General features: G+C 42.7%; 1 protein-coding gene across 1 annotated transcript in view; it reads right to left on the reverse strand.

Annotated features, from left to right (window-relative positions):
• The window catches only part of IL12RB1 (interleukin 12 receptor subunit beta 1), a 252,964-nt gene that overhangs the window by 121,701 nt on the left and 103,483 nt on the right, over window positions 1-27,780 (reverse strand). The window contains exons 3-5 of the mRNA XM_077256322.1: window positions 25,149-25,318; window positions 8,376-8,518; window positions 4,080-4,152 (exon numbers count right to left, since the gene is read on the reverse strand). Of these exons, the coding sequence (XP_077112437.1) occupies window positions 4,080-4,152; window positions 8,376-8,518; window positions 25,149-25,318 (386 nt within the window). The remainder of the gene's footprint in view (window positions 1-4,079; window positions 4,153-8,375; window positions 8,519-25,148; window positions 25,319-27,780) is intronic.

The following is a 27,780-nucleotide window of genomic DNA, read 5'->3' on the forward strand; positions in this document are numbered from 1 at the left end:
GGGAAGCTGGAGTCCTTCTGTGAGGTCTGGACTGACTAGTGCGTGCCGGCCAGGCAAGTTGGTGATCCCTGTAAGGCAGCTTACCCGGAGGTGCGGACTGGCAAGGAGTCAGCAGGTGGAGCCGGAGCTCCCGTCAGGTATCGTACAGGCCGGTAGTGCTTGTGAAGTTCTATGAACTGTGTGGTCTCCCTTGGGAACTGGTTAAGGGAGGACCAGCGTGTTAGTGGCCGTGAGGCAAAGCCATACACTGAAGTGTTAGAAGCTGGAAGTAAATATCACCAGTTGGTGCCTGTTGTGTTTCATGTTATGAACTGTGCGTACCCCGGTTTATGAGGCTTAATAAACCGCATGGACTGCTTTGTTTTATAAACCCGTGCCCGTGTGCTTGAATATCGCGGCCAAGTAAGTGTCCCCCAACACTCTCAGTAAGAGAAACCTTACAGTACTATACAGTGACACTGAGCAAAGCAGGGCTTCATGGGAAAAGGCCAAGGATTACCCAACTTTGTTAAAAGTTACAAGGACAAATCATAATCTGTGAGTGTGATCTGCGTACAGATGAAACCGAATTAGAGCTCTTCGGTTCGGTTTACCGAAGACAAAATGAATCCTATAAAGAAAAAGTATACCATACCAACAGTGAAGCATAATAGAGGATACTTAATGCTGTGGGGCTGCTTTACTGCCTCTTTCACTTGAGAAATGTGTTATGGCAACAGCAAAATCAGAGGATTATCAGGACATTTGAGAGCAGGATAAAGACGCAAATTGCACACCCAAAAGTATACACAACAGCCAATTGGCTACAACTCGCCAAAAACTGAATTATTTGGTAAATTTGTGCCAAAATGGCATTTGTTACATATCAATTTGCTAACTTCTAGTCCTCATCAAGGGATATTGACAACCTTTCCTCAGAACAGGTCATAAATATCAGATCTGTGAGGGCCCAACACACAACACTCCCACTGGCAGAGTCACATTTACTACAATGGGAACGGAAATGCAGCACACAAGAAAGGCCACTATTATACAGTGTATAGAGCTGTTCCGGCTCTGAACACCGTGAACCTTTGACAGTCGCGCTTTCAGGCATCAGCAGAGGTTACCTACAGATCTGAATTTCCTAAGGATAGGTCATCAATATGTTAGTCCAGAAAACTAAAGTGGCAACTACTTTTTTCTCACAGGATAAATAGGGTCATGATGGTTCTGTAACAGATAATAAAAATAATATAGAAACTGTGCTTAATAATACAATTTTGATCAAATCATTTAGACAGAAGGAGAATGGTATACAGTACTCTAAAAAGAAAAAAGAATGCTGGTGCTCAAGGAAGTGTTCCACCCCACCCAATAAGTTTATAGTGAGATACTCGGCACGCTAGAATGTGTGATGAATATTTTACTAGGCAATCCACGTAAGTCAGTGACGTTTCATTCACAAGACATGGGCCTTTATTAAACGTGGATTGCCGGTAAGATATAAACTCCTAGTCCTTTATGTAGCAGCGCTATGGAGTGGCAAACCAAAGTTGCGTGTTGCTAGGTGCTGAGGCTGGAGAAAAAAATCATTTGTCCTCAGTCAATGAGGAGATTTATTTTTTCACATGTCAAAAATATCATCAAAGTGACTGAAGTATGTTGTTTATGATAATGATACTCTGACAGTTGAGACACAGCTCAACTTGTGTTTCTTCAGGCTGCAACCCATCCTGACATGAGACCAGGAAAAGTTACAGTTTGAATTCTGTGACTGTCACCATTTGATCACATTTTGGAGAAGCCCTTTAAAGAGTAACAGTTTTTCTTTTAATAAATATATAGTACAGGTGGTGAAGAGAATACATTTTGTAATATATCTCATTCATCCTCCTAGACTGTTCATTCATCTTCAGTTCGATGGTAAAATCTGACTTCAGTGAAGACTTTCACATTACTGAGAAAGAAAATGACAGTTGATGCTGATAAAATTCTATGCCAAAGCTGAAGAAAAAAAGAGCATGGATCATACATCCAAAACTCATACGTTGATCTAATGCTGCCAGGCAAAAATGTGCAAAACTTAAAGGGCACCTGTCACCAGGATTGGCCGATACGAGATACTGCCACCCCCTTTCAGGGCTGATATACAGCATTCTATAAGAGTGTAGATAAGCCCCTGATCCGACCTGCGAAAGAAGAAAAATAACTTTTATTACACTCACCTGCAGGGCAGTCCGGTCCGAAGGGTGTCGCAGGTCTTGGTCGGGCGCCTCCCATCTTCTTGCTATACCGTTCTCCTTCTTCCCTCATGTGGATGACGCATCCCTGTGTCATCCACACAGGCTCCACGGTATCGCGCTCCTGCGCAGGTGTACTTAGCTGTACTGTTGAGGGCAGAGCAAAGTACAACAGTGCGCAGGTGCTGGCCCCCTCTGACCTTTCCCGGCGCCTGCGCACTGCAGTACTTTGGTCTGCCTGCGCAGGAGTGCGATGCTGGGGAGTCTGTGAAGCAAGCAGGAGGGCAGCATCGCAAGAAGATGGGAAGCGCTGGACCAGAACCTGCGACACCCTTTGGACCGGACCGCCCCAGGTGAGTATAATAAAAATTATTTTTCTTCTTTTGCAGGTCAGATCGGGGGCTTATATAACATCATTATCGAATGCTGTAGATAAGCCCTGAAAGGTGATGGCTGTATCTCTTATCGGCCAAACCTGGTGACAGGTTCCCTTTAATATGAAGTTCTTAGTTTAACATTCTGATCAGATTGTATGAAGCCCACTGCCACATCACTATGAACCCTAATCTAAAGTTTGGCTCCATGACCACTGCTTAAGTGATAGTACACCAGTAGGGGGAGCTACCTTGTGCCCACAGCACTCATCCTGCAAGGCAAAGCCCCCACAGCTTCAGGATACATCATACCACAGGCAGATCATCACAGAAGCAATGGCCGCCACACAGAACCAACACCAAGTGAATAGATCTAAAAATCTCACCTTCTATATGTTCTCAGAGAGCAAAAATGACATGGAAAGCACATCTAAAAATCATAAATTGATCTAATGCTGCTAGTCAAAAATTGTTATTCCATAAAATACTGTGCAGACAAATGGTAAGGAAAAGAGAGGAGGAGGAGAGAGACAAAGGCAGACATAGACATGCTTCTGCATGTTTTCCTGAAACATTAATTACACTTTAAAGGGTATCTGGCCTGCATTTAATGCTTCCCAAACCACGGTCAGCATGACATCATTTAACGCTGGCATTTCAGAGAAAATATACTTTATCGATTTGCTTGTAAGCCATCAACAGCAGGGAACAGAGGTAACGGTGAGGTTTAAATAGAAGCCCCATCAGAGTGATGGAATAGGCCAAATAGCAAATGGAAAACACCTGCTATAAGAAAGGAGTGGACAAAAAAGCAAAGGGTAATCAGCACCAGGACAGCAACCAGATCTCCAATGGCTCAGTGGATAGAGACGTTGGCAGACAAACACAAGACTGCTGGATCAAATCCTGAGGCAAGACAGGAACATAGCCAGAGAGAAGCCTAGTCTGGGTCTTCCCAGCATCACTGCAGGTGATTGACAGGACTCTCCCTATGTACCCGTGAGGGATCTTCAATATATATTTAAAAATCTTTAAATTATATTTTCCCTGAAACAATGCAGCATTTCAGGGAATAATAAACCTGGCTGCAATCATGCAGCGAGCTGCAATTCACTCTGCCGTTCGTTGGCAGACAAACACAAGACTGCTGGATCAAATCCTGAGGCAAGACAGGAACATAGCCAGAGAGAAGCCTAGTCTGGGTCTTCCCAGCATCACTGCAGGTGATTGACAGGACTCTCCCTATGTACCCGTGAGGGATCTTCAATATATATTTAAAAATCTTTAAATTATATTTTCCCTGAAACAATGCAGCATTTCAGGGAATAATAAACCTGGCTGCAATCATGCAGCGAGCTGCAATTCACTCTGCCGTTCAAGTCTTCATTTTCAAACAGCTAACACCACAGTAAATGTTTACATCCACATTGAAAGTAAAGGAGATATTTTTAATATATATTTTTAATATTATAAATGCCTTTACCTTTGCAATTAGGTATACCATTGCTATCTGGATAGCAAGTTGTTGAAGTACTACTTTTGCAGAGTATCGGATCCTAGAAAAACAATTTGTTTTGATAATTTGCGTTTAACATTTTTATATTAAATAGGTAAATATAGAACAATATGAAACAAAAATTGTTTCCCCTTAGTTCTTAATATGCTTCTTGTCAAGTATATAGTCAATGTCACCTCTTAAAATACATTAACATTCAATATTATCCTCAATCTGTCCGGCTTCTTCTCTAGTGCACTCCAAGACATTACCGTGAAATAAGACAAAGTAGCATATTTCTCCTCTCTTTTCTTATATAACACCAACATATTCCAAAGTCCTTTACAGACATTATCATAACCCTCTGTCCTCAGTGGATTGTTATTACACAAATGTGTGTTGTTATCTCTATTTCATTTTATTTGAGATTAACAAATTCCGATTCCCCAAAAAGTTGTGATGCTGTGTTAAATGTGAAGAAAACAAGAATGATTTGGAAATCTCTTATAGTCATATTGTTTTCACAATAGAACACAGAACACATTAGAAGTTGAGCATTAGATAATTTTTCATTTGACTTGAAAAATTAACTTATTTACAAATTGGTGACAGCAACACATGTCAAAAAAGTTGGGACAAGGCCATGTCTACCATTGTGTAGCATCCTTTATTTGGCAAAGCATGGAGACCAATTGCTGGAGTTTTGAGAGAGGAATGCTGTTTCATTCTCGTATTAGGGTAAGTTCACACAGGGCATTTTTGCTGCTTTTTTACGCTAATTTTCAGCTGCTTTTTACAGTACCAGCAAAGCCTATGAGATTTCAGAAATCTCATGCACACACATTGTTTTTTTGTGTGATCAGTATTTTGTGCTTTGCTGCGTTTTTTGGACATAGAGCATGTCACTTCTTTCAGCGTTTTTCCAGCATTTTTTTCAGCGTTTTCCACCCATTGACTTGAATTGATGGTGAGAAAATGCTGCAGGTTGACATTTCTTGCAGTGTATTTGCTGCAGAAAAGTCAAGGACAGTCGGATGTGACGTCACACTCGGCTTTGCTACATCTAGATGGCTGGCTGCATGGACACATCACTTGAATGGGGGTCCGACATTACAGAGTTTGACACGCAGTCATATGCATGACAGCATGGCAATCACCGCTTCTGATCAGCGGGGAAATCATCCCTGCCGGTCAGAGAGCCGCGGCTTACCTCCGGTCACTGGTGTCAGCTGATGGGACTACTGCTTCCATCATCTGACACCTACAGCCGTTAATTACAGTGAGAGCAGGAGCGATGGACGGGAGTTTTCATCTGCCGCTCCTGCGCTATAAATAATTATTTTTATAAAACGTCGTGGGTTCCCCAATTTTGATAATCAGCCAGACAAAACTCACAGCTGAGGGCTGCAACCCCCAGCTGTCAGCTTCAGCAAGGCTGGTTATCAAGAATAGAGGGGTCCTCACATTTTTTTAAATTATTTAAATAAATAATTTAAAACAATGGCGTGGGGTCCCCCCCATTTTTGACAACCAGACTTGCTAAAGCTCACAGCTGGGGGATGGTATTATCAGGCTGGTAAGGGGCCATTGATATAGGCCCCCCCAGCCTAAAAATAGCAACCCACAGCTGCACAGAAAAGGCGCATCTATTAGATGTGCCAATTCTGGCACTTTGCCCGACTCTTCCCATTTGCCCTGTAGCAGTGGCAAGCTGGGTAATGAGGGGTTAATGTCACTATTGTAAGGTGACATTAAGCTGGCTTAGTAATGGAGAGGTGTCAAATAAGACACCTATCCATTACTAATCTTATAGTAGTTAAAGGGTTAAATAAACACACACACACACACACACACACACACACACACACAGTAAGAAAAGTCTTTTAATGAAATAAAACACCACACAGTTTTGCAATCTTTTTATTGTTCTGCCATTCCAAGCAAAGCCATCAATCTTCTGAAATAAAAACAAAATAAAAAAGCAAAAGTATACTTCCTGATCCATCGTAGTCCAATATATCGAGTGTCCCAAGCAGTATCTGGGGGAGATAAAGCTTATAACCAGGAGCACTGCTAATGCGGCCGCACCATGCTGTAAGCTACTGGGGAATGAATGAGACGCAGCAGGTGCAGGCTCAGTAACTAGTGGTGATGTCACTGAGCCTGCGCTCCCTCACAGCCTGACCTGAGGTAACCTCTAGACCGTGGGAAAATGCCAGGGAAGAGGTTACCACAGGTAATCTAACTATCTATTCTATCTATTCTATCCATCTATCTATTCTATCAATCTATCTATCTATCTATCTATCTATCTATTCATTCTATCTATTCCATCAATCTATTGTAATTCTATGTATTCTATCAATAATTGTAAAGCACTGCAGAATATGTTGGTGCTATATAAATAAAATTATTATTATCTATTCATTCTATAAATCTATCTATTCATTCTATCTATTTATTCTATCTACAGGAAGTTGTTTTTTTTTCTCTGTGTGCACTCAACTTTATTGGCATGAACAAAGAGAAAAAAAAATGCATGAAAAAAACCACACCAAAAACACGACAAAAAAAGGCATCTAAACCTGCACTTTTGGCTCAGCTTCTTTCCTGCCAAGATGATCAGGTTTTGCTGCAGAAAAAAATGCAGCAAAAACGCCCTGTGTGTAGGATTCTAGCTGACAAACAGTCACGGGTCTTCTTTACTGGATATTTTGCTTCAAAATACTCCAAATATTTTCTGTTGGTGAAAGGTCTGAACTGCTGTTCATCACCTGAACTCTTCTTCTATGAAGCCTTGCTGCTGTGATGGATGTAGCATGTGGTCTGGCAGTATCTTAATTAAATATGCAAGGCCTTCCTTGAAATAGGCATTATCTGGATGAAACCATAAATTGTTCTAAAACCTCTATGTTGCGGTCATGGCTGAGCCGAGCAGACTGTTACGCCCAGCCGTGGCGCACGTGGATTTGTGGATCCACTGCCACAGGGCTGGGCCTACCCAGGAAGGGGGATAAATAAGTGGCTACCTTTGTGTTCACTGGAGCTTTTAGTGGTGAGGTCAGGCTGACTGCTTTGGGACAAGGGGACAATGTTCAGGCACTGGCCACTCCAGAACCAGGGGACAGGGTTCAGGCCCTGGCCGCTCTAGGACCAGGGGATGAGGTTCAGGAATGATTGGTTCAGGACCAGCAGACAAGTTTCAGGCACTGGCCTCTCCAGGACCAGGGAACAAGGTTCAGGCTCGTGCCGTACCGGGACCAGGGGATGAGGTTCACTCAGTGGCCACTCCGGGACCAGGGAACCAGGTTTAGGCCCTGGCCGCTCCGGGAACAGAGGATTAGGTTCAGACACGGGCTGTCCCAAGACCAGGGGATGAGGTTCAGGCACTGGCCGCACCGAGATCAGAGAACCAGGTTTAGGCCCTGGCCACTCTGGGAACAGAGGATGAGGTTCAGACACTGGCTGTTCCCAGACCAGGGGATGAGGTTCAGGCACTGGCTCTCTGGGACCAGGGGGTGAAGTTCAGGTACTGGCCACTCCTGGACCACGGGATGAGGTTCATGTACTGGCCTCTCCAGGACCAGGGGACAAGGTTCAGGCGCTGGCCGCCTCGTGACCAGAGGATGAGGTTACAGGACTGGCCACACTGAAACCAGGGGATAGCATTCAGGCTCTGGCTGCAGCAGGACCAGAGGACCTCACAACTCACTAGCAGTACATCTTACTAACTAATGATTCACTACAGTAATTAGCCACTCCCCAGAGGAGAGGGAGTCTTTTACACAAGATGCCTCTCAGCTCTCAAAGACCATTCATAAGGCCATCTTTAAAGCCTCTGGGAAGGGGAATGAGCCATGTCAGGGCATCTCCTGACATGAACGCTTGCACTCCAGGAACTCAAGGCACTGCTTCGGATTCCCATAGTACTTAGGCGGATCATACAGGATGATTTCCATTACGAGAGCACAAGTTTCAGATTGTCCAGACAACAGGGCTTCCAGCCGGGCATCTAGTGTCATAAAAATTTCTGTAACTGGAGGTTGGAAGCAAATACTCCAATCTGCTTTGACAGCTATTTTCCTTACTGGATTTGTGCATAAATAAATGCACCTCTTACTAAATGTGAAAACAAATATGTGGATGCTATTAATGTCATTTATTTTAATTCAGCTTTGTTCTCCATATAATACTGACTACCTTTTGTACTGTAGTTTGATTAGAAATGCATTTTTATTTGAAAAAAATTACTACACATTTTATTGATTAATAAGTTAAACTTACCGAATACAAGTTATGTTCTTCATATCTTACTTGTTTTATCGTATTTAAGACCCCTGAAAAGAAATCTGTTCTTGTCCAGGAAACTGTTATGTTATGGTCTCCTCGAGTAATAGTGATTTTCTTGTTTGGAGGGTCCAATTTTACTAATAGATTTAAAAAATTAAATGAATAATTGTTTAAACCAGCAAAGAAATAGCAAAATCTTAAAATTAATTTGTCTAGTCTATCAGTCAATATAAACGACTGACGTCCACGCTAAAACGGGTCTTAGTAGACTATTAAATGCTAGCTGGCCACACAACAGTTTTCTTGATTAATGCAATTGAGAGTGTCAACAATGTTTTAACAACTGTGTAAAAAGAATGGTTAACAGTGCATACCAATTCAACTAGTTTTATAGGTGACATTAATTTTCTTTACAAAACCAGGGCTTCTTAAACTTTGTTATTTCAAGTGTACCTGTCCTTTCTGGTGACTTTTCAAAATAGACTATTATGTTTGAGAACATGTAGAACAACACTGTCTAGAGATTAAATGACTTACATCCTGTATTTTTCATCAGTTTTCCCTCTGAATGTTTCATCCCTAATTTTCAGTAGTCTCTAAGTTAGTTGTTGTTGATGAACTGCTATTATGTCTACCATAAACAGCCACAGATGAGGAATGTCTACTCTCCAGTCTTTGTGTAGCACACCCTTAAAGCAGCAGCAGCATGGAGTACATTGTACATCAGTGATGGGTAGTGTAGCTGTGAATCCAGCTCTAGAATGAGATAAAACTCCTTTCTTTGTTTGTGGCATTGTATGTATCTCCCTCTCTCTCACTCTTCATCCCCTATCTCCCACAATTTGTAACAGTGAGCTGGCAGTCCATCTTGTCCTAAGCAGAAGAGATTTTAGATTTAACTTGGAGTGCATAATGAGTTCAAAAAGCAATGAGAGGAGTACATGTGTATCAAGGAGGGGACACTGGAGGGGTCACTCAGATCCCACTGCTGACACCAACATAGGCAGCGACATCTCTTCATCTACAGCCAACCCAGCAGATGTACACCCAACCATGAGTGCACACATTTCCAAAATTAGTTGGAATCAACAACCACGTGGTATCAATTTCAAGAGAGTAGAAATTGTATAATAGGGACTGACGCATCTTCCACTACAGCTAACCCAGCAAATGGACACCCAACCAAGAGTGTAGAGATTTCCCAAAATTAATGCCAAACACCAATAAAGTGGCATCAATTTCACCATCTACCCCATTTAGACCTTGAATACTGAGCCTAATCCCCCTTCCACCACGATCTCGCTTTTTCACACTCATGTTGCACAGATAGTGTGCTACGAGTACAGTATTAGTATTGACGTTAGCAACAGAAGAATTTTTTGGGGCCTTTCGATAAGGCCTGTTAAAGATTGAGTGGATGCTCAAAACAATTTAAAGGTGACATGTCCCCTGCTGTATGACATTAATAACTGAAGAATTTGTTTGGGCCTGTCGATAAAGCCTGTATAAGATTGAGTAGATCCTCAAAACAATTTAAAAGTGACATATCCCCTGAAGCATGACGTTAGTAACTGAAGAATTTGTTTGTGTCTGTCGATTAAGCTTGTATAGATTTAGTGGATGCTCAAAACAATATAAAAGTGACATGTCCCCTGATGTATGATGTTAGTAACAGAATAATTTTTTGGCCGTGAATGGGAACGTACAATAGTACCAGTAACAGAGCAGCTATGGGAAGTACAAGATCCAGGATCCAGACCACAACTATTACTCATCTACCCAACACCAATTATCAGAGAGCGTTTGATGCTCGTCAGAAGATAGGTGTAACAAATGCGTGTCTCAAGCTAGGTGTAAAAGATGCCCATGAGAAATTGGATGCGAAAGAAGCACATAATCTAGAAGATAGGCTACACTAAATGAAAAGGTTGGATATAGCAGGCTGTATCACGTTCATCAACAGAAAAAAATAGAATTTTTTAATGTGCATTAGGTCTGCAGACATGTTCATATCACCGCCACAACAATGCAATGTGTGATACGGTGGGTTGTATCACATTCAGCTACAGAAAAAAATATAATTTTTTTAATGCACATTAGGTCTGTGTGACACCCAAGGGTCCTGGATCTCCTATTGCCTCCAAGCCAGCCGAACCACAGCTACCCTGCACTTTGTACCCTGGACTGAGGACTACTACTACCACCAGTAAACCAGGTAAAGACTTTGCAAACCTGTGTCCTCGTTCTTTGCTCATTTTTTGGCTTACACCATCATCATCATACACTTGGGAAGCCCTGTGGACCCCGCTTCACCTGTGGGAAGTGTCACCATCTTGCTGCATACCATCACCCATCACTAGTGTTGAGCATTCCGATACCGCAAGTATCGGGTATCGGCCGATATTTGCTGTATCGGAATTCCGATACCGAGATCTGATACTTTTGTGGTATCGGGAATCGGAATCGGAAGTTCCCAGTGTATGGTTCCCAGGGTCTGAAGGAGAGGAAACTCTCCTTCAGGCCTTGGGATCCATATCCATGTAAAAAATAAAGAATTAAAATAAAAAATAGGGATATACTCACCCTCTGACGCGCCCTGGTAGTAACCGGCAGCCTTCTTTGCTTAAAATGCGCGCGTTTACTGCCTTCCGTGACGTCACGGCTTCTGATTGGTCGCGTGCCGCCCATGTGACCGCGACGCGACCAATCACAACAAGCCGTGACGTAATTTTCAGGTCCTGAATGCCTAATTCTAGAATTCCCTCGATAAGGTGCAGGCTGCGTCAAAGAGGTGAGTATATCAATATTTTTTATTTTAATTCTTTATTTTACACATTAATATGGATCCCAGGGCCTGAAGGAGAGTTTCCTCTCCTTCAGATCCTGGGAACCATCAGGGATACCGTCCGATACTTGAGTCCCATTGACTTGTATTGGTATCGGGTATCGGTATCGGATTAGATCCGATACTTTGCCGGTATCGGCCGATACTTTCCGATACCGATACTTTCAAGTATCGGACGGTATCGCTCAACACTACCCATCACCCCAGAGGACCCCTTTAAGCAGCATCGGTCCCAACTGACCGAACACCACAGGTGGCGTCACGAACATAGACATTGCAAAATCCCTTTAGGCTAGGTTCACATTGCGCTAGGTGAGTCCGTCTAACGGACACGTTTTTAAGTAGTGAAAACGCAATATAACGCACATACTAACGCGCCCATAGACTTGCATTGTCTGACGCCTCGTGACGCATGCCAAATTTGGCATGCGTTAGTCACATAACGTTTTTTTCTGACGGACCTTGGAACGCGGCTTGCAGCGTTTTCGGGTCCGGCCAAGCTAACGCAATACTAACGGAAGCGTTAATTCTGCCATTGATGTCTATGGCAAACGCAGCCAGACGCAAATCTTGATAAATTTCCAAAAAGAACCATACGTTTTAATAGCGTTTGAGGGAGGTCCATGTGGTCATGTGACAGGAAACAGGATTTCGGCCATTAACTGTCCCCAGCGCACATCCTGAGGCCTGCTCCACACCAGAGAAAAAGTGTCTTGCAAAAGATCACAGGAAATGTAAGTACATTTGTATATATATATACTAGATGGTGGCCCGATAACGCATCGTGTATTCTAGAATATGCATGTCCACGTAGTATATTGCCCAGCCATGTAGTATGTAGTATATTGCCCAGCGACGTAGTATACATCACAGAGCCACATAGTGTATTGCACAGTGAAGTAGTATACAGCACCCAGCGACGTAGTATACAGAACCCAGTCACGTAGTATATTGCACAGCGACGTTTGTCACAGTACCCTGTGTGAGCGGTGAGCTGAGGGGTGTATGGGGGCGCCGGGCAGTGAGTGCGGGGCAGCCCTTTTTTTTCCTGACTGTGCGCGTCGCTGATTGGTCGCGGCAGCCATGACAGGCAGCTGCCGAGACCAATCAGCGAATTAATACCGTGACAGAAGGACAGAAAGACGGAAGTACCCTAGACAATTATATAGTAGATATCTCTGTATACATCATGGGAGTCTGTATTGTACGACGGATGTGTGTGTACTAAAAATGTATTGCTTTGTTGCAGATGTCGGATAGTGAGGGAAGCAGCAGCAGCAGCTTGTCTGCGGTTTTTTCTTCTCAGTCGGTAGGCTTGCACTTTAAAAAACCACTAAAATTTGTGTGAAAATTCAGTGTATTAAGCTACGCACGTGTATAATCATGTTTCTATTGCAAATAGGAGTCTTCGGAACCCGAGGCTGCTAGGCCCCCCCCAAAAAAAACAGGCAAAACCAACAAAGGTACATGGCAGACATTTTTAAGTTTTGCAAACATAAATTTATTGATCAAAGAAATGTAATTTTTTTTTTCCATTTACATACACAATAGGTTGTGGCACACGGAGGACACAAGAGGAAGAAGGTTCCTCGCCGTCTGTCGTCTCCACAACTGCCAGTGGTAAATATAAAACTAGAAATTTATAATATAATAATATAATAAAGACCTTTCCCTTTAATTGGAAGCCCAGGGCCACGGACCGGGTCGCAGCCACTGTGACATCCCCTTTAAGTCCGGACCCGATACCGAGTACCCCGCTGCCCTGGTTGGGGCGCTCCACATGTGCCCTTCCGGCTTTTCTGAGAACCATCAGAAATGCCCCCCCCAAAAAAAATATGGAAGATAAATTTACAGCCACACTGGACACTATCATTATCTGACTTATATGCAACCACCTATCTTACTAGCTAAATGTGAGCTACAGCAGGCTTTTTCACATTTAGCTACTGAAATAATATAATTTAGAATGCTATACTCGTGCATGGAGCACAATAGAAGCAGTACACAAAACACTTGTAGGACATGTGCCCTGACGGCTTTGTCTGAGAACCTCAGTGATGCCACAACAAAAAACAAATTCCAGAAGGTAAATTTTACAGCCACACTGGACACTATCTAGCTACACTATCTGACTGATATACAACCACCTAACTAAATAGCTGAAAATCTTGCTAGTATCAGTGGCAGCATCAGGAGCAGCCTCTCTGCGCTGTTAAGGTGTCAAAATGGTGCTAAAACCACATGTCCGATATTTATATGGAGAGGGACATGTGATTTCAGCAGCCAATGATGACACAAGCCGTGGTGTCAGGACATTGTGGGTGTTTCCTGCGCCCTGATTGGCTAACCACAGTGCGCACACATAAAGTTAGGAAAAAAATGACTGCTGTGCTGTGTTTCCAAGAACTCCGCGCCTCTGAGCTCTGCAAACCCCCTCCCCTCATGAAACATGTGCCAAACGTTCATAATACACAACCATTATTGTTGCTAAAGTGCTAAAAATATTTTTGTGTCAACGCAAATATTTTCCCGCACTTATACCGAATGTTGCTAATTTTTATCAATTTTATAAAATTTTGCTCAGGTTTCCGATCACGAATCCAAATGTGCCATATTCATGCAAAATTTATGTTTGACGATCATTTTTCTAACAAATTCGATCATCTTTACTTATAAGGTGGTCGCGGTAATCAACCCTGCACCCCAACGTCCACTATCCCACATAAACTGTACCGGTAGCCCTGGGGCCCTGCTCCCCCTGTGGGGAGCAGAACCATCCAGCTGCATTACCATCCGCCCCAGCGGACTCCCTAAGCAGCATCGGCCATTGATAGCTGAATACCACAGGTGGCGTCATGAACAATCCCCTACAAACGTTCCCTCATCCCTTTTATTGCGCACCCAGAGCCACAAACCGGATCACCACTGCCGTGACCACCCCTTTAAGAACTGTCCGACCCGGTTCCGAGTGCCCCACGGCCCTAGCGTGTGTTGCATAGTTACGATTTTGATTCCATGGGTGTTCTCCAGAAACAAGCAGCAATGAATGTTGCCAAGTAAAAATTGCAAACTGCTATTGTAGTGACCAGTACGCTGTCGTGACCAGTATGCTGAAGGGGGCAGTATGTTGTAGTGACCAGTATGTTATGCTCAGCTCATTCTTCTGGAGACACGCACCCGTAAGTGAGGTGGACTCTCATTGTTTCAGAAATGCCAAACATATGGATGCTATATGTGGTTTAGGTACACTATGGGGCTCAGAAAGGAGGGGGGCATTTGGATTTGGGAGTGCAGAATTTGTTGAATTTCTTTTGAGGGACGAGGGGCAATTTAGCTTTTCCAGAGCCTTTGTGCTACTAGTAACGTGGAAGCCCCTGATATTTCCATTAACAGATGACGGACTTGAGTGGGGACTTGCTTTTTTTATAGGTTGAGTTGAAGCTTTTATTGGGAACATTTTACATAATGTTTGGGATCACATTTATCCGGCGCTGTACACTGACCACTTACATCGGAGTTTCCATTTAAATCTCCAAGCAACGTGATTCAGATGAAACCCTCGAGGTATCCATTCACTATAATGAGGCAGCTGAGTTACTATGGACTCCGTCTATCCTCTGTTCAGCGGTATCCTTCTTTTTAGAAGTGCACAAAACTGTGGCTGACAGCACTTTTATGAATTCCTAAAAAGACAGATGCTTTTTTATTGCAAAAACTAGTTTTTGCATTAACATATTTAGACAGCTATATATTTTCCATATTTCGTCAGAGTCATGGGATTAATTTTTTTTTGCGGGAGGAGTTGATGTTTTTATTGGTACCATTTTCGGGTACTTGACATTTTTTGATCGCTTTCTATTACGATTTTTAGGAGGCAGAATGAACAGAAACCAGCAATTCATGACATTTTTTTCCCATTTTTTAATGTTCTTCCATGTGTGGTAAAATTAATAACACAGCTTTATTCTCCAGGTCAGTATGATTACAGAGATATCACATTTATCTTTTATATTTTGGCACTTTTACACAATAAAAACTATTTTATAGAAAAAAATTTTTTTTTTGCATCGCTTTATTCTGAGAGCTATAACTTTTTTATTTTTCTGCTGATGGAGCTGTATGATGGCTTGTTTTTGCGAGACTAGAAATCATTTTCAGTAGTAACATTTTTTTATTTGGTTTTTTTTTATCGCGTTTTACTCCACTTTTTGTTCACGGTCATGATGATAAAGCATTGCTTTTTGCCTTTTTGTTTATTTTCTATGGTGTTCACTAAAGGGGTTAAATACTGGGACAGTTTTATAAGTTGGGTTGGTCCAGATGCGGCGATACCAAATTTGTGTTTTTATATTTATATGTATTTATATATTTTTTTATTGTTTATATTTTTTTTTCATAAAAATATTTATTCATGGTTGCAATATATTTAGATTTTTTCTATTATTTTTAAAAAAAATATTTGTACTATTTTTGTTTACTTTTTAACTATTGTACTTCGCCCCACTTTGTCAATTTCATATATTGAAGGCTGATTGCTTGTATAGCATGGGGATGCAGCAGCATCCCTATGCTGTGCAAACTGTCAGCGCTGCACTGACAAAGTTGCTGATCATGCTCTCAGCATGATCAAGCAAGTTTGCTAGTTCTGGTGACCCAGATGTTCTCATGACGACATTGGGTTACCATGGCAATGATCGGGAACCCAGTAATTACGTTGCTTTTCCGATCCAAAGGCAGAGGGGCTTTCTTTAATCCCCCTGCTCCCAAAATGCGGCGATCGAGTTCAATCTCAGCATTTAGGAGGTAAAGTGCCGGGAGTGGCACTGAGTGCCGAGTGTCATCTGTCAAATCAGCTGACTCCTGGCAGTGATCGCGTGCACACAGCCTCTGTGCGAGTAAAATTGACGGGACATATCCATATGTCCAAGGTCAATAAGGCCCAGGTCACAGGGATGTATGGATACGTCACGGATGGGAAAGGGGTTAACCTTACAACTGGAATTCAGAAAGTTTAAAAAAAAACTGTCAACGTTGGGGAATCCCTTATAAAACAAATATATGGTTTTGTTATGCCAATGTGTGGCTAATCCAAAAACTTTAATGGTTTTTACTGTTTCCATAAACTGCATAAAGAAGTACTATAAGCAAGTATACCAGAGAAATATGCCTCTGTCTCCATGTATGAGCCACGTCTCCTCTTCTCTTGCTCCTGAACTCATCATTTACTGAAACTGCTACAAACATCGAAAATATATCCTGCTCAATATATGACAGACTGCCAGCTCACTGGGGTTAAAGCTATTGATGTCTATGGAAAAGGGGGTGGAAGAAGTAGGTGAAAGAGTGAAGTCCAGACATAAGCAGACCTATACGGATGCTTTCTAGTGCTTATTTTATGTCATCACAGTGCTTAATTCTTTGTCATACTGCTCAGTACTGCTGCAATTTTCAGTCCAGTGGGTGGTCTTATCAGTGACAGACAGATATGACTATAGGTATTCTTATACAGTAGGTAAGAAATCTGTCAGTTGTCAATCACTTTCTGAGACCGAAAATCCCAGAAAGAGCAGAGAATTAAATTATTAATACACAGGTTATACTGAATCTTTTCTAACAAAACTATAAATATATATTCTCAGCTCTCCCTGCTTTAAAACATGATGCCTGCAGATTAGACAGCATTTTCATGGTGACAGGTTCCCTTTAAAGATAGAACTTGAAAAGGTTAAAACTGAAGAAAAAAAATGCCGAATTCAAATCATAAAATGGTCAGAAATTGTGTTAATCTTCATGAAGTGACATGACATGGTCACCCAAATTGATATACTGTATATGCTTAATGTGCTTCTCAAAAGTAAATTTCAAATTCTAATGCAAATTTACTTCCCTAATTTGTTATTTAAAGTCTATGGTAAGCATTTGTTATTGCACAAATGTATATAAAGTAAAAAAAAAAGCAGAGAAAATTTGCATAATTAGCATATTTCCCAGAGGAGCATTGCGGTTTTAAGTCTCCTCATCTCGGCATGCTTAGCATGTCAATCTCCGCAAGGAGAAACGATTACGTGACGTCACCGCTGTGCTCTGCTTTACTGCCGGCGCTGACACATTCAGTGCAGGAAGCTCTGAGCAGCAGCGCGTAACCCTGTGGACGCCGGGGGACATGACAGACATCAGAATGTGAGTATGTACTGTTTTTTTACAATGGTAACCAGGGTAAATATCGGGTTACTAAGCGCGGCCCTGCACTTAGTAACCCGATGTTTACCCTGGTTACCCGGGTGCTGCAGGGGGACTTCGGCATCGTGGAAGACAGTTTCAACTATGCCGAAGTCGTTCCCCTGATCGTTGGTCGCTGGAGAGAGCTGTCTGTGTGACAGCTCCCCAGCAACCACACAACGACTTACCAACGATCACGGCCAGGTCGTATCGCTGGTCGTGATCGTTGGTAAGTCATTTAGTGTAACGGTACCTTTACAATCAGTGAGGCTAGATTCAGAAAAGCTTTTTAGGCTGTTTCTACATAAAAAAAATATGCAAGAAAAAGGTTGGACGTGGTGGTTTTGAAGTTCTGCTTAGAAACCCATAAATTACACTGACCACAAAAATGCCAAATTTATCTGCAGAAATTTAGCTAAACAAAAATACAAAAATTTCTGAAAAATAACACAAAAAAATAGGATTTTTAATCAAAGCTATTTGTAAAGCTGCTGCATTTTTATTTTACATTCATAAATTCATTCATAAATGATCTGTATCAAATTTGTACAAACCCTATAAATTGTTCTAGCTAATTTTCCATCATACCGATAATAATACGGTGCAAATGCTACAGCTCAAAATCAAAACAAAAGGGGACAGTTAAAGAAAGTACCATATATAGTTAAAAAAAGAATAAAATCTAACTTTTATTCACCTTGGTCGACATATATGCACAAAAAGTTCTTGTTTTTTCCACAATGCAATGATGATCACTATTTATTGTAAATGATGACCAAATCAAGTATAATCTTATACTATTGTACATAAATTAGCTTAGCTATTGGGTAATTAATAAGGTTAATATGGTGACCCCTTCTATATCTTTTTTTTATTCTTTTTATTTTTTTTATATAGCGCTAACATATTCTGCAGCGCTTTACAGTTTGCACACATCATCATCACTGTTCCCGATGGGTCTCACAATCTAGAATCCCTATCAGTATGTCTTTGGAATGTGGGAGGAAACCGGAGTACCCGGAGGAAATCCCCACAAACACGGGGGAACATACAAACTCCTTGCAGATGTTGTCCTTGGTGGGATTTGAACCCAAGACCCCAGCGCTGCAAGAGTATCAAGAGTATCTTTTATTATAAATGTTATGGAACACAATTGGGTAGTGCGCTGTCATTTTTATGGTCCCAGCACAATGATTATCGGAATCTGACATGTAAAAAATACTATTAACCTGCATATATGAGGTTATTCTGCGGGTTGATAGTTAATAGTTTTCTGAAGCTGCCCGGCACTAAGAGCCCCGCAGCTGGTAGGAAATGAACTTTATTCCTCCAGGCAACCATCGGCTTTCAGTCATAGAGGTGCGGCCAGCTCTGGTTCAGTGAACGCTTAGTGCATAGTGAGCAGCGACTGTAACCACACTCCTGGCACTGACTGACAGCCAGTTCTAATGCAGAGCCGGCTGCCAGTCAGCGCCAGGGCGTAATTTCAGCCACTATGCACAGATCAGCCACTGAAGCTGTACCGGCGCCACCCCTATGACTGAAAGTTCAAGGTTGCCAAGTGGAAAAAAGTTCACTTCCTCTTGGCAGCAATGCTCTTTGTGCTGGGCAGCTTCAGAATGTTACTAACCTGCAAATGAACCTCATATATGCAGGTTAATAGTGTTTTTTTACATGATGGGTTCCCTTTAAGTATTTAAACTGTGTGATCACTGTAAAGAATTGACAATGTTCATGTCATACTGGAGCATTTTGATATAAGCTATATTTCAAAATGATTTAGGCAGCAGCCTCACTGTGTTGATACTGTATGTCCTGTTAGGCTACTTTTACACTGCGACCCTCATTATTCACCCAGTGCAAGCTAAAAAAGTTCCCATAGAGACTTCCTGTAAAAAAATTAACTGCGCATTAAATGGTTTTTTTCCTTTTAAACCATGGGAGCCTATGTATGACAGTTATACACCGGCATTTGTCAGAGGTATACATCAGAGATTTTATTCAGAAATTCTGCTGATGGAAACCTCCAACTGACACTGCAAAATGCTGGTCCAACTTTATCTGATTGCTGTTGCCAGATCAGCTTTGCAGGTTGGAGCTTTGTCATGGACCATTTTCTTCAACTTCCACCAAAGATTTTCAATTGGATTGAGATCCGGACTATTTGCAGGCCATGACATTGACCTTATGTGTCTTTTTTCAAGGCATGTTTTCACAGTTTTTGCTCTATGGCAGGATGCATTATCATCTTGAAAAATGATTTCATCATCCCCAAACATCCTTTCAATTGATGAGATAAGAAAAGTGTCCAAAATATCAACATAAACTTGTGCATTTATTGAAGATGTAATGACCGCCATCTCCCCAGTGCCTTTACCTGACATGCAACCCCATATCATCAATGACTGTGGAAATTTGCATGTTCTCTTCAGGCAGTCATGTTTATAAATCTCATTGTTGTTATACAATTTGTCTTGAGTACGCCGACACCTCGTATGTGGGGGTAAACCACTGTTTGGGTGCATGGCTGAGCTCGGAAGCAAAGGAGCGCCATTTGACTTTTCAATGCAAAATTGACTGGAATTGAGATCGGACGCCATGTCGCGTTTGGAGAGCCCCTGATGTGCCTAAACAGTAGAAACCCCCCAAAAGTGACCCCATTTTGGAAACTAGACCCCCCATGGAACTTATCTAGATGTGTAGTGAGAACTTTGAATGCCCAAGTGCATCACAGAAGTTTATAATGCAGAGTCGTGAAAATAAAAAATATTTTTTTTTTTACAATAAAGATTTTTTAGCCCCCAAGTTTTTATTTTCACAAGGGTAACAAGAGAAATTGGACCCAAAAAGTTGTTGTCCAATTTGTCCTGAGTATGCTGGTACCCCATATGTGGGGGTAAACCACTGCTTGGGCGCACGGCAGAGCTCGGAAGGGAAGGAGCGCCATTTTGGAATGCAGACTTTGATAGAATTGTCTGCGGGCGTTATGTTGCGTTTGCAGACCCCTAATGTACCTAAACAGTAGAAACTCCCAACAAGTGACCCCATTTTGGAAAATAGACCCCCCAAGGAACTTATCTAGATATGTGGTGAGAACTTTGAATGCCCAAGTGCTTCACAGAAGTTTATAATGCATAGTAGTGAAAATAAAAAATATTTTTTTTTCCCACAAAAAAGATTATTTTAGCCCCCAAATTTTTATTTTCACAAGGGTAACAAGAGAAATTGGACCCCAAAAGTTGTTGTCCAATTTGTCCTGAGTATGCTGGTACCCAATATGTGGGGGTAAACCACTGTTTAAGCGCACGGCAGAGCTCGGAAGAGAAGGAGCGCCATTTTGGAATTCAGACTTTGATAGAATTGTCTGTGGGTGTTATGTTGCGTTTGCAGAGCCCCTGATGTACCTAAACAGTAGAAACACCCCACAAGTGACCAAATTTTGGAAACTAGACCCCCTAAGGAACTTATCTAGATATGTGGTGAGAACTTTGAATGCCCAAGTGCTTCACAGAAGTTTATAATGCATAGTAGTGAAAATAAAAAATATTTTTTTTTCCCACAAAAAAGATTTTTTAGCCCCCAAATTTTTATTTTCACAAGGGTAACAAGAGAAATTGGACCCCAAAAGTTGTTGTCCAATTTGTCCTGAGTATGCTGGTACCCAATATGTGGGGGTAAACCACTGTTTGGGCGCACGGCAGAGCTCGGAAGAGAAGGCGCGCCATTTTGGAATTCAGACTTTGATAGAATTGTCTGTGGGTGTTATGTTGCGTTTGCAGAGCCCCTGATGTACCTAAACAGTAGAAACCCCCCACAAGTGACCAAATTTTGGAAACTAGACCCCCTAAGGAACTTGTCTAGATATGTGGTGAGAACTTTGAATGCCCAAGTGCTTCACAGAAGTTAATAATGCATAGTAGTGAAAATAAAAAATATTTTTTTTCCCACAAAAAAGATTTTTAGCCCCCAAGTTTTTATTTTCACAAGGGTAACAGGAGAAATTGGACCCCAAAAGTTGTTGTCCAATTTATCCCGAGTACGCTGATGCCCCATATGTGGGGGTAAACCACTGTTTGGGCGCACGGCAGAGCTCAGAAGGGAGGGAGCACCATTTGACTTTTTTAGCGCAAAATTGGCTGTCGTGTTTGGAGACCCCCCTGATGTACCTAAACAGTGGAAACCCCCAAATTATAACTCCAACCCTAACTCCAACACACCCCTAACCCTAATCTTAACCCGATCCATAATCCTAATCACAACCCTAACGATAATCACAACCCTAACCCCAAAACAGCCCTAATCTCAACCCTAACCATAACCCTAATCAAAACCCTAAATCCAACACACCCCTAACCCTAATCCCAAACGTAACCCTAATCCCAACCCTAATCCAAACCCTAATCCCAACTCTAACCCTAACTTTAGCCCCAACCCTAACCCTAACTTTAGCCCCAACCCTAACCATAACTTTAGCCCCGTCGTCACAAAAAAAGTTCAATGTAACCTTTTTTTTGTACGTCGCATCCGCCATTTCCGCGCATGCGTGGCCGTAACTCTGCCCCCTCCTCCCCAGGACATAGATTGGGCAGCGGATGCGTTGAAAAACTGCATCCGCTGCCCACGTTGTGCACAATTTTCACAACGTGCGTCGGTACGTCGGGCCGACGCATTGCGACCGCCCCGTACCGACGCAAGTGTGATAGAAGCCTAAGGCTACTTTCACACTAGCGTCGTACTCGGCCCATCGCAGTGTGCCGGGCCGACGTACCGACGCTAGCGTTGTAAGCGCCGCACAACGGGTGCAGCGGATGCTGTTTTTTCAACGCATCCGCTGCCTTATTGTGAGGGGAGGCGGGGGCGGAGTTCCGGCCGCGCATGCGCGGTCGGAAATGGCGGACACGTCGCACAAAAAAGTTACATGTAGCTTTTTTTGTGCCGACGGTCCGCCAAAGCACGACGCATCCGTCGCACGACGGATGCGACATGTGGCAATCCATCGCAATGCGTCGCTAATGCAAGCCAATGGAGAAAAAACGCATCCTGCAAGCACTTTTGCAGGATGCGTTTTTTCTCCGACGCATTGCGACGGAAGCCAAAAAACGCTAGTGTGAAAGTAGCCTAACCCTAACCCTAACCCTAAATTTAGCCCCAACCCTAACCCTAACCCTAGCCCTAACCCTAACCCTAACTCTAGCCCTAACCCTAGCCCTAACCCTAACCCTAACTCTAACCCTAACCCTAACCCTAACTCTAGCCCTAACCCTAGCCCTAACCCTAACTCTAACCCTAACCCTAACTCTAACCCTAACTCTAACCCTAACCCTAACCCTAACCCTAATTTTAGCCCTAACTCGTCTTCTCCTGCCGGCCGGCAGATGGCAGCAGATGGCGGGCGCACTGCGCATGCGCCCGCCATAAGGAAAAAGCCGGCTGGCAGGATAAGACAGAAGAGGACCCAGGGACACCGGGTGAGTATGTTAGGGTCCCCGAATCCCCCTATTTCTCTGTCCTCTGATGTGTGATCACATCAGAGGACAGAGAAATACAGATCGCTTTTTTTTTTTTTTTTTGCGGTCGCCGGTAAACTGTTAATTACCGGCGATCGCAAAACAGGAGTCGGTGCAAACCGACCCCGATCATGTTCTTTGGGGTCTCGGCTACCCCCGGCAGCCGAGACCCCAAAGATCTTCCGGGTGCCGGGCGGCGGGCGTACTGCGCGTGCGCCCGCCATTTTTTCCCGGAAAAAAGATGGCGGCGCCCATGGGGACCCACGAGGAGCACCGGGGGAGGTAGGTAAGTATCGGGGGGCTATTGGGGGCCATCGGGGACCCTATTTCTCTGTCCTCCGATGTGCGATCACATCGGAGGACAGAGAAATTAAACGGCACATCGCGTTTTTTTTTTTTGTTGCGACCGCCGGTAAACGGTTAATTACCGGCGATCGCAACTCGGGGGTCGGTAAAAAACCCCCGAATCATGTTCTCTGGGGTCTCGGCTACCCTCGGCAACCGAGACCCCAGAGAAAATCTGACTCTGGGGGGCGCTATTCACTTTTTCCACAGCCCCGTTAATTAACGGCGCTGTGGTTTAAGTACCCTTAGCGGCCGCCGTTAAAAGGCGTATCGGCGGTCGTTAAGGGGTTAATGATGGCTTTTGTTTAGCTTTTATGTATGTAAATCCCATTTCCTTTAGGTGGTTTCTTACAGTTAGACGTTGACTCCAGTTTCCATCTATTTGTTCCTCATTTGTTTTGTTGTGCATTTCCTATTTTGGAGACATATTGCTTTAAGTTTCCGGTCTTGACGCTTTGATGTCTTCCTTGGTCTACCAGTATGTTTGCCTTTAACAACCTTGCCATGTTGTTTGTATTTGGTCCACATTTTAGACACAGCTGACTGTGAACAACCAACATCTTTTGAAACATTGCGTGATGATTTACCCTCTTTTAAGAGTTTAATAATCGTCTCCTTTGTTTCAATTGACATTTCTTGTGTTGGAGCCATAATTCATGTCAGTCCACTTGGTGCAACAGCTCTCCAAGGTGTGATCGCTCCTTTTTTGATGCAGACCAACGATGCAGATCTAATTTGATGCAGGTGTTATTTTTGGGTATGAAAATTTACAGGGTGATTCCATAATTTTTTCCTCAGAATTGAGTGATTCCATAATTTTTCCCCTACGCTTGGTTAAAAAAAGTAACCATTACTGACTACCACATTTTTTGTTCTTGATTTCTTTTAGTGTTTCTTAAATCCAGAAAGTTGCCATTTGAAATTACTTTAGTTTTGTGCCATGTCCGTGATCTGCTTTTTTTCTACATATTAAACAACTGAATGAACATCCTCCAAGGCCAGTGATTACATAATTTTTGCCAGGGGTTATATATATATATATATATATATATATATATATATATATATATATATATATAGCTCTGGCAAAAATTGAGAGACGACCACCTCAAAACCCTGTCATGGCCAACCCAATCTCCAGACCTGAACTCCATTGAAAACCTCTGGAATATAATCAAGAGGAAGATGGATAGTCATAAGCCATCAAAAAAAGAAGAACTGCTTACATTTTTGCGCCAGAAGCAGTGTGAAAGACTGGTGGAAAGCATGCCAAAACGCATGAAAGCTGTGATTAACAATCATGGTTATTCCACAAAATATTGATTTCTGAACTCTTCCTGAGTTAAATCATTAGTATTGTTGTTTCTACATGATTATGAACTTATTTTCTTTGCATTATTTGAGATTTGAAAGCACTGTTTTTTTTTTATTTTGACCATTTTTCTTTTTCATAAAAAAAATGCAAAAAATGTACTGCTTGTTAATTCGGAGACATGTTGTCAGAATTTTATAGACTAAAAGAACCATTTAAATTTTACTCAAAAATATACCTGTAAAGATAAAAATCAGACAAACTGAACATTTTGCAGTGGTCTCTTAATTTTTGCCAGAGCTGTATGTATATATATATATATATATATATAGAGAGAGAGAGAGAGAGAGAGAGAGAGAGAGAGAGAGAGAGAGAGAGAGAGAGATATAGAAATGCTGCAGAGAAAAAATAATGAGGGGTAATCATGGGGCACATTATTAAACCATAACATTTTCCCCATTCACTCATTTATTTCATTTATTGCACACAGTCATTACTATGCATGCTACCCTGGTAGTTACACCACTGGTGGCACTCACCTGCTTTATCCAAAATTAGAGAAATTTCCTTAGATGTATAGGTCTGGCCATCTTCTTCCGCTGTTACCGAGAAAGAAATGTTTTGCCTCATATGCACTATATCATTGCTCAAAATTTTATGAGTCAGTTTTCCTGTGCCAAAATGTTGACACTCATCATCTCTGAGGAGGCTGAAAAAGAAAAGATATGTGCAATGAATAACTTACTAAACAAATCTATCATACATATACATGCATTGTTTGAGTGCTAATTGTGAGAAAAATTCTTAATTTCAGCATTTTTTATGCGTGTACTCTTCTTGATGTTTGTAAGGAGGGTTTTGAGCAGAGTTTCTCAAGCAGTACAGCATATAACACAGCCCACGTAGTATATAGCACAGCCATGTAGCATATAACACAGCCCACGTAGCATATAGCATAGCCACATAGCATATAACACAGCCACATAGTATATAACATAGCCCACGTAGCATATAGCACAGCTACATAGTATATAGCACAGCCACATAGCATATAACACAGCCCACGTAGCATATAGCACAGCCACATAGTATATAGCACAGCCACATAGTATATAGCATAGCCACGTAGTATATAGCACAGTCCACCTAGTATATAGCACAGCCACGTAGTATATAACACAACCACGTAGTATATAGCAGTGTGGGCACCATATCCCTGCTAAAAAAAGAATTAAATTAAAAAATAGTTATATACTCACCTTCTGGCGGCTCCCGGATCCAGCCCAGCGATGCTGCCGGCAGCTCCTGTTCCCAATGATGCTTTGCGACAATGACCTGTGATGATGTAGCAGTCTCGCATGATCCTACATCATCTGGGGTCATTTCCCAAGGCATTACTGAGAACGGGAGCTGCCGGGAGCATCGCAAGGAGCGGGAAGGCTGCGGGAGACACTGGAAGGTGAGAATAGCACGATTTTTTATTTTTTTTATTATTTTTAACATTATATCTTTTTACTATTGATGCTGCATAGCATTTATAGTAAAAAGTTGGTCCTAATTGTCAAAATGGACCCCCTCCCCCCGTCTCGCTAGGGCCCTGCCACTTTCCCGGGTGCGCCGAGTGCTGTCGCCGGCCCTGAGTACAGCCTACAGGCTGAGGTCTGACACTGTGTCAGCCTGATCTTTCTGAAGTGAGGGAGATAATCAGATTGGCTTTCTGTTAAAAATAAATAAATTAAAAAAAAAAATTACACTCAACTCTTTTACTACTACTACTACTAATAATAATAAGTAGGTTTGTTTTGTTTTTTGTTGATTTGCACTAATAATAGCTGAGACAATCTTGGTGTTACAGGTGGAATGATGTTAGTTTTTATTTTTCAATAATGAAGGACTTTAATGTAAAAAAAGGACTATTTGTTTATTTATTTATTTTTTCTTCATAAATATCATTTTTAACTTGAGATGTATTACATTAAATCTAATCAGCGTCGGACTGGAGCACTTTGGGCCCACCAGAGAAAATCATTCTTGGGGCCCACGACGTAGCTTCATAGAAATAAATACAAGACCACTAATTGTGCGGAAACACACGCTAATATCAGGGTATAATATAAAGTAGTACACGTCTTAATGATATAGCAGGAGTTGGGGTAGCCCACCTCATAGGGTATAATGTAGCCCCCTCATAGGGTATAACTCAACCCCTCTCATAGGGTGTAATGTAGCCCCGTCATAGAATATAATGCTGTCCTCATATAGTATAATGTAGCCCCGCCACATAGAATATAATGCAGTCCTACAGTATTATGGCCACCACGTACTCACTCTCTCACTGATATTTACCATATTTTTTGGGCAATAATATGCACCTAGGCTTTAGAGCATTGATGGCGAACCTATGACACGCGTGTCAGTGCTGACACGCGTAGTCATTTTCAGTGACACGCGGCCGCCGGCCGCGGCCCCATAGAATTGCATCCTTAAATTGCATGGCAAGCCGTTCCGATTTTTTATCGGATCGGATGCCATGCAGGAGGCCTGTAGGTCCAAACAACAGAGATCCGGCGCAGAGCGTCTAGGCCTGGGACTTCCGGTAGACCTGGCGCAGCCCCCGGAAGTCCCAGGCCCAGACGCTCTGCGCCGGAGCTCTGTTGTTTGGGCGGCATTGCGCTGCTCCCTGCTGTGCCGGCCGGAAGTTCGGGCCTACCGGAAGTCCCAGGCCTAGACTCTCTGCCGCTTGGGATGCACTTCTGAGGCCTGAGGTGATCGCTGTCTGGAGGCCCTGTGATTGCTGTCTGGAGGCCCTGTGATTGCTGTCTGCAGGCCCTGTGATTGCTGTCTGCAGGCCCTGTGATTGCTGTCTGGAGGCCCTGTGATTGCTGTCTGCAGGCCCTGTGATTGCTGTCTGGAGGCCCTGTGATTGCTGTCTGGAGGCCCTGTGATTGCTGTCTGGAGGCCCTGTGATTGCTGTCTGGAGGCCCTGTGATTGCTGTCTGGACTCAGGCCCTGTGATTGCTGTCTGCAGGCCCTGTGACTACTACAGCAACCATCATCCAGTGAACTGTGGGGTGTCATTGGCCATTACTGAGATAAGTGAGGGAGAGGCTGGAAGAGGCCTGTGCTATGGGTGCCGTTTCCCGCCATTAGGAACGCCATCTTGCAGCATAG

This window comes from Ranitomeya variabilis, chromosome 1, assembly GCF_051348905.1.
Source record: "Ranitomeya variabilis isolate aRanVar5 chromosome 1, aRanVar5.hap1, whole genome shotgun sequence".
In the NCBI taxonomy this organism is placed as follows: domain Eukaryota; kingdom Metazoa; phylum Chordata; class Amphibia; order Anura; family Dendrobatidae; genus Ranitomeya; species Ranitomeya variabilis.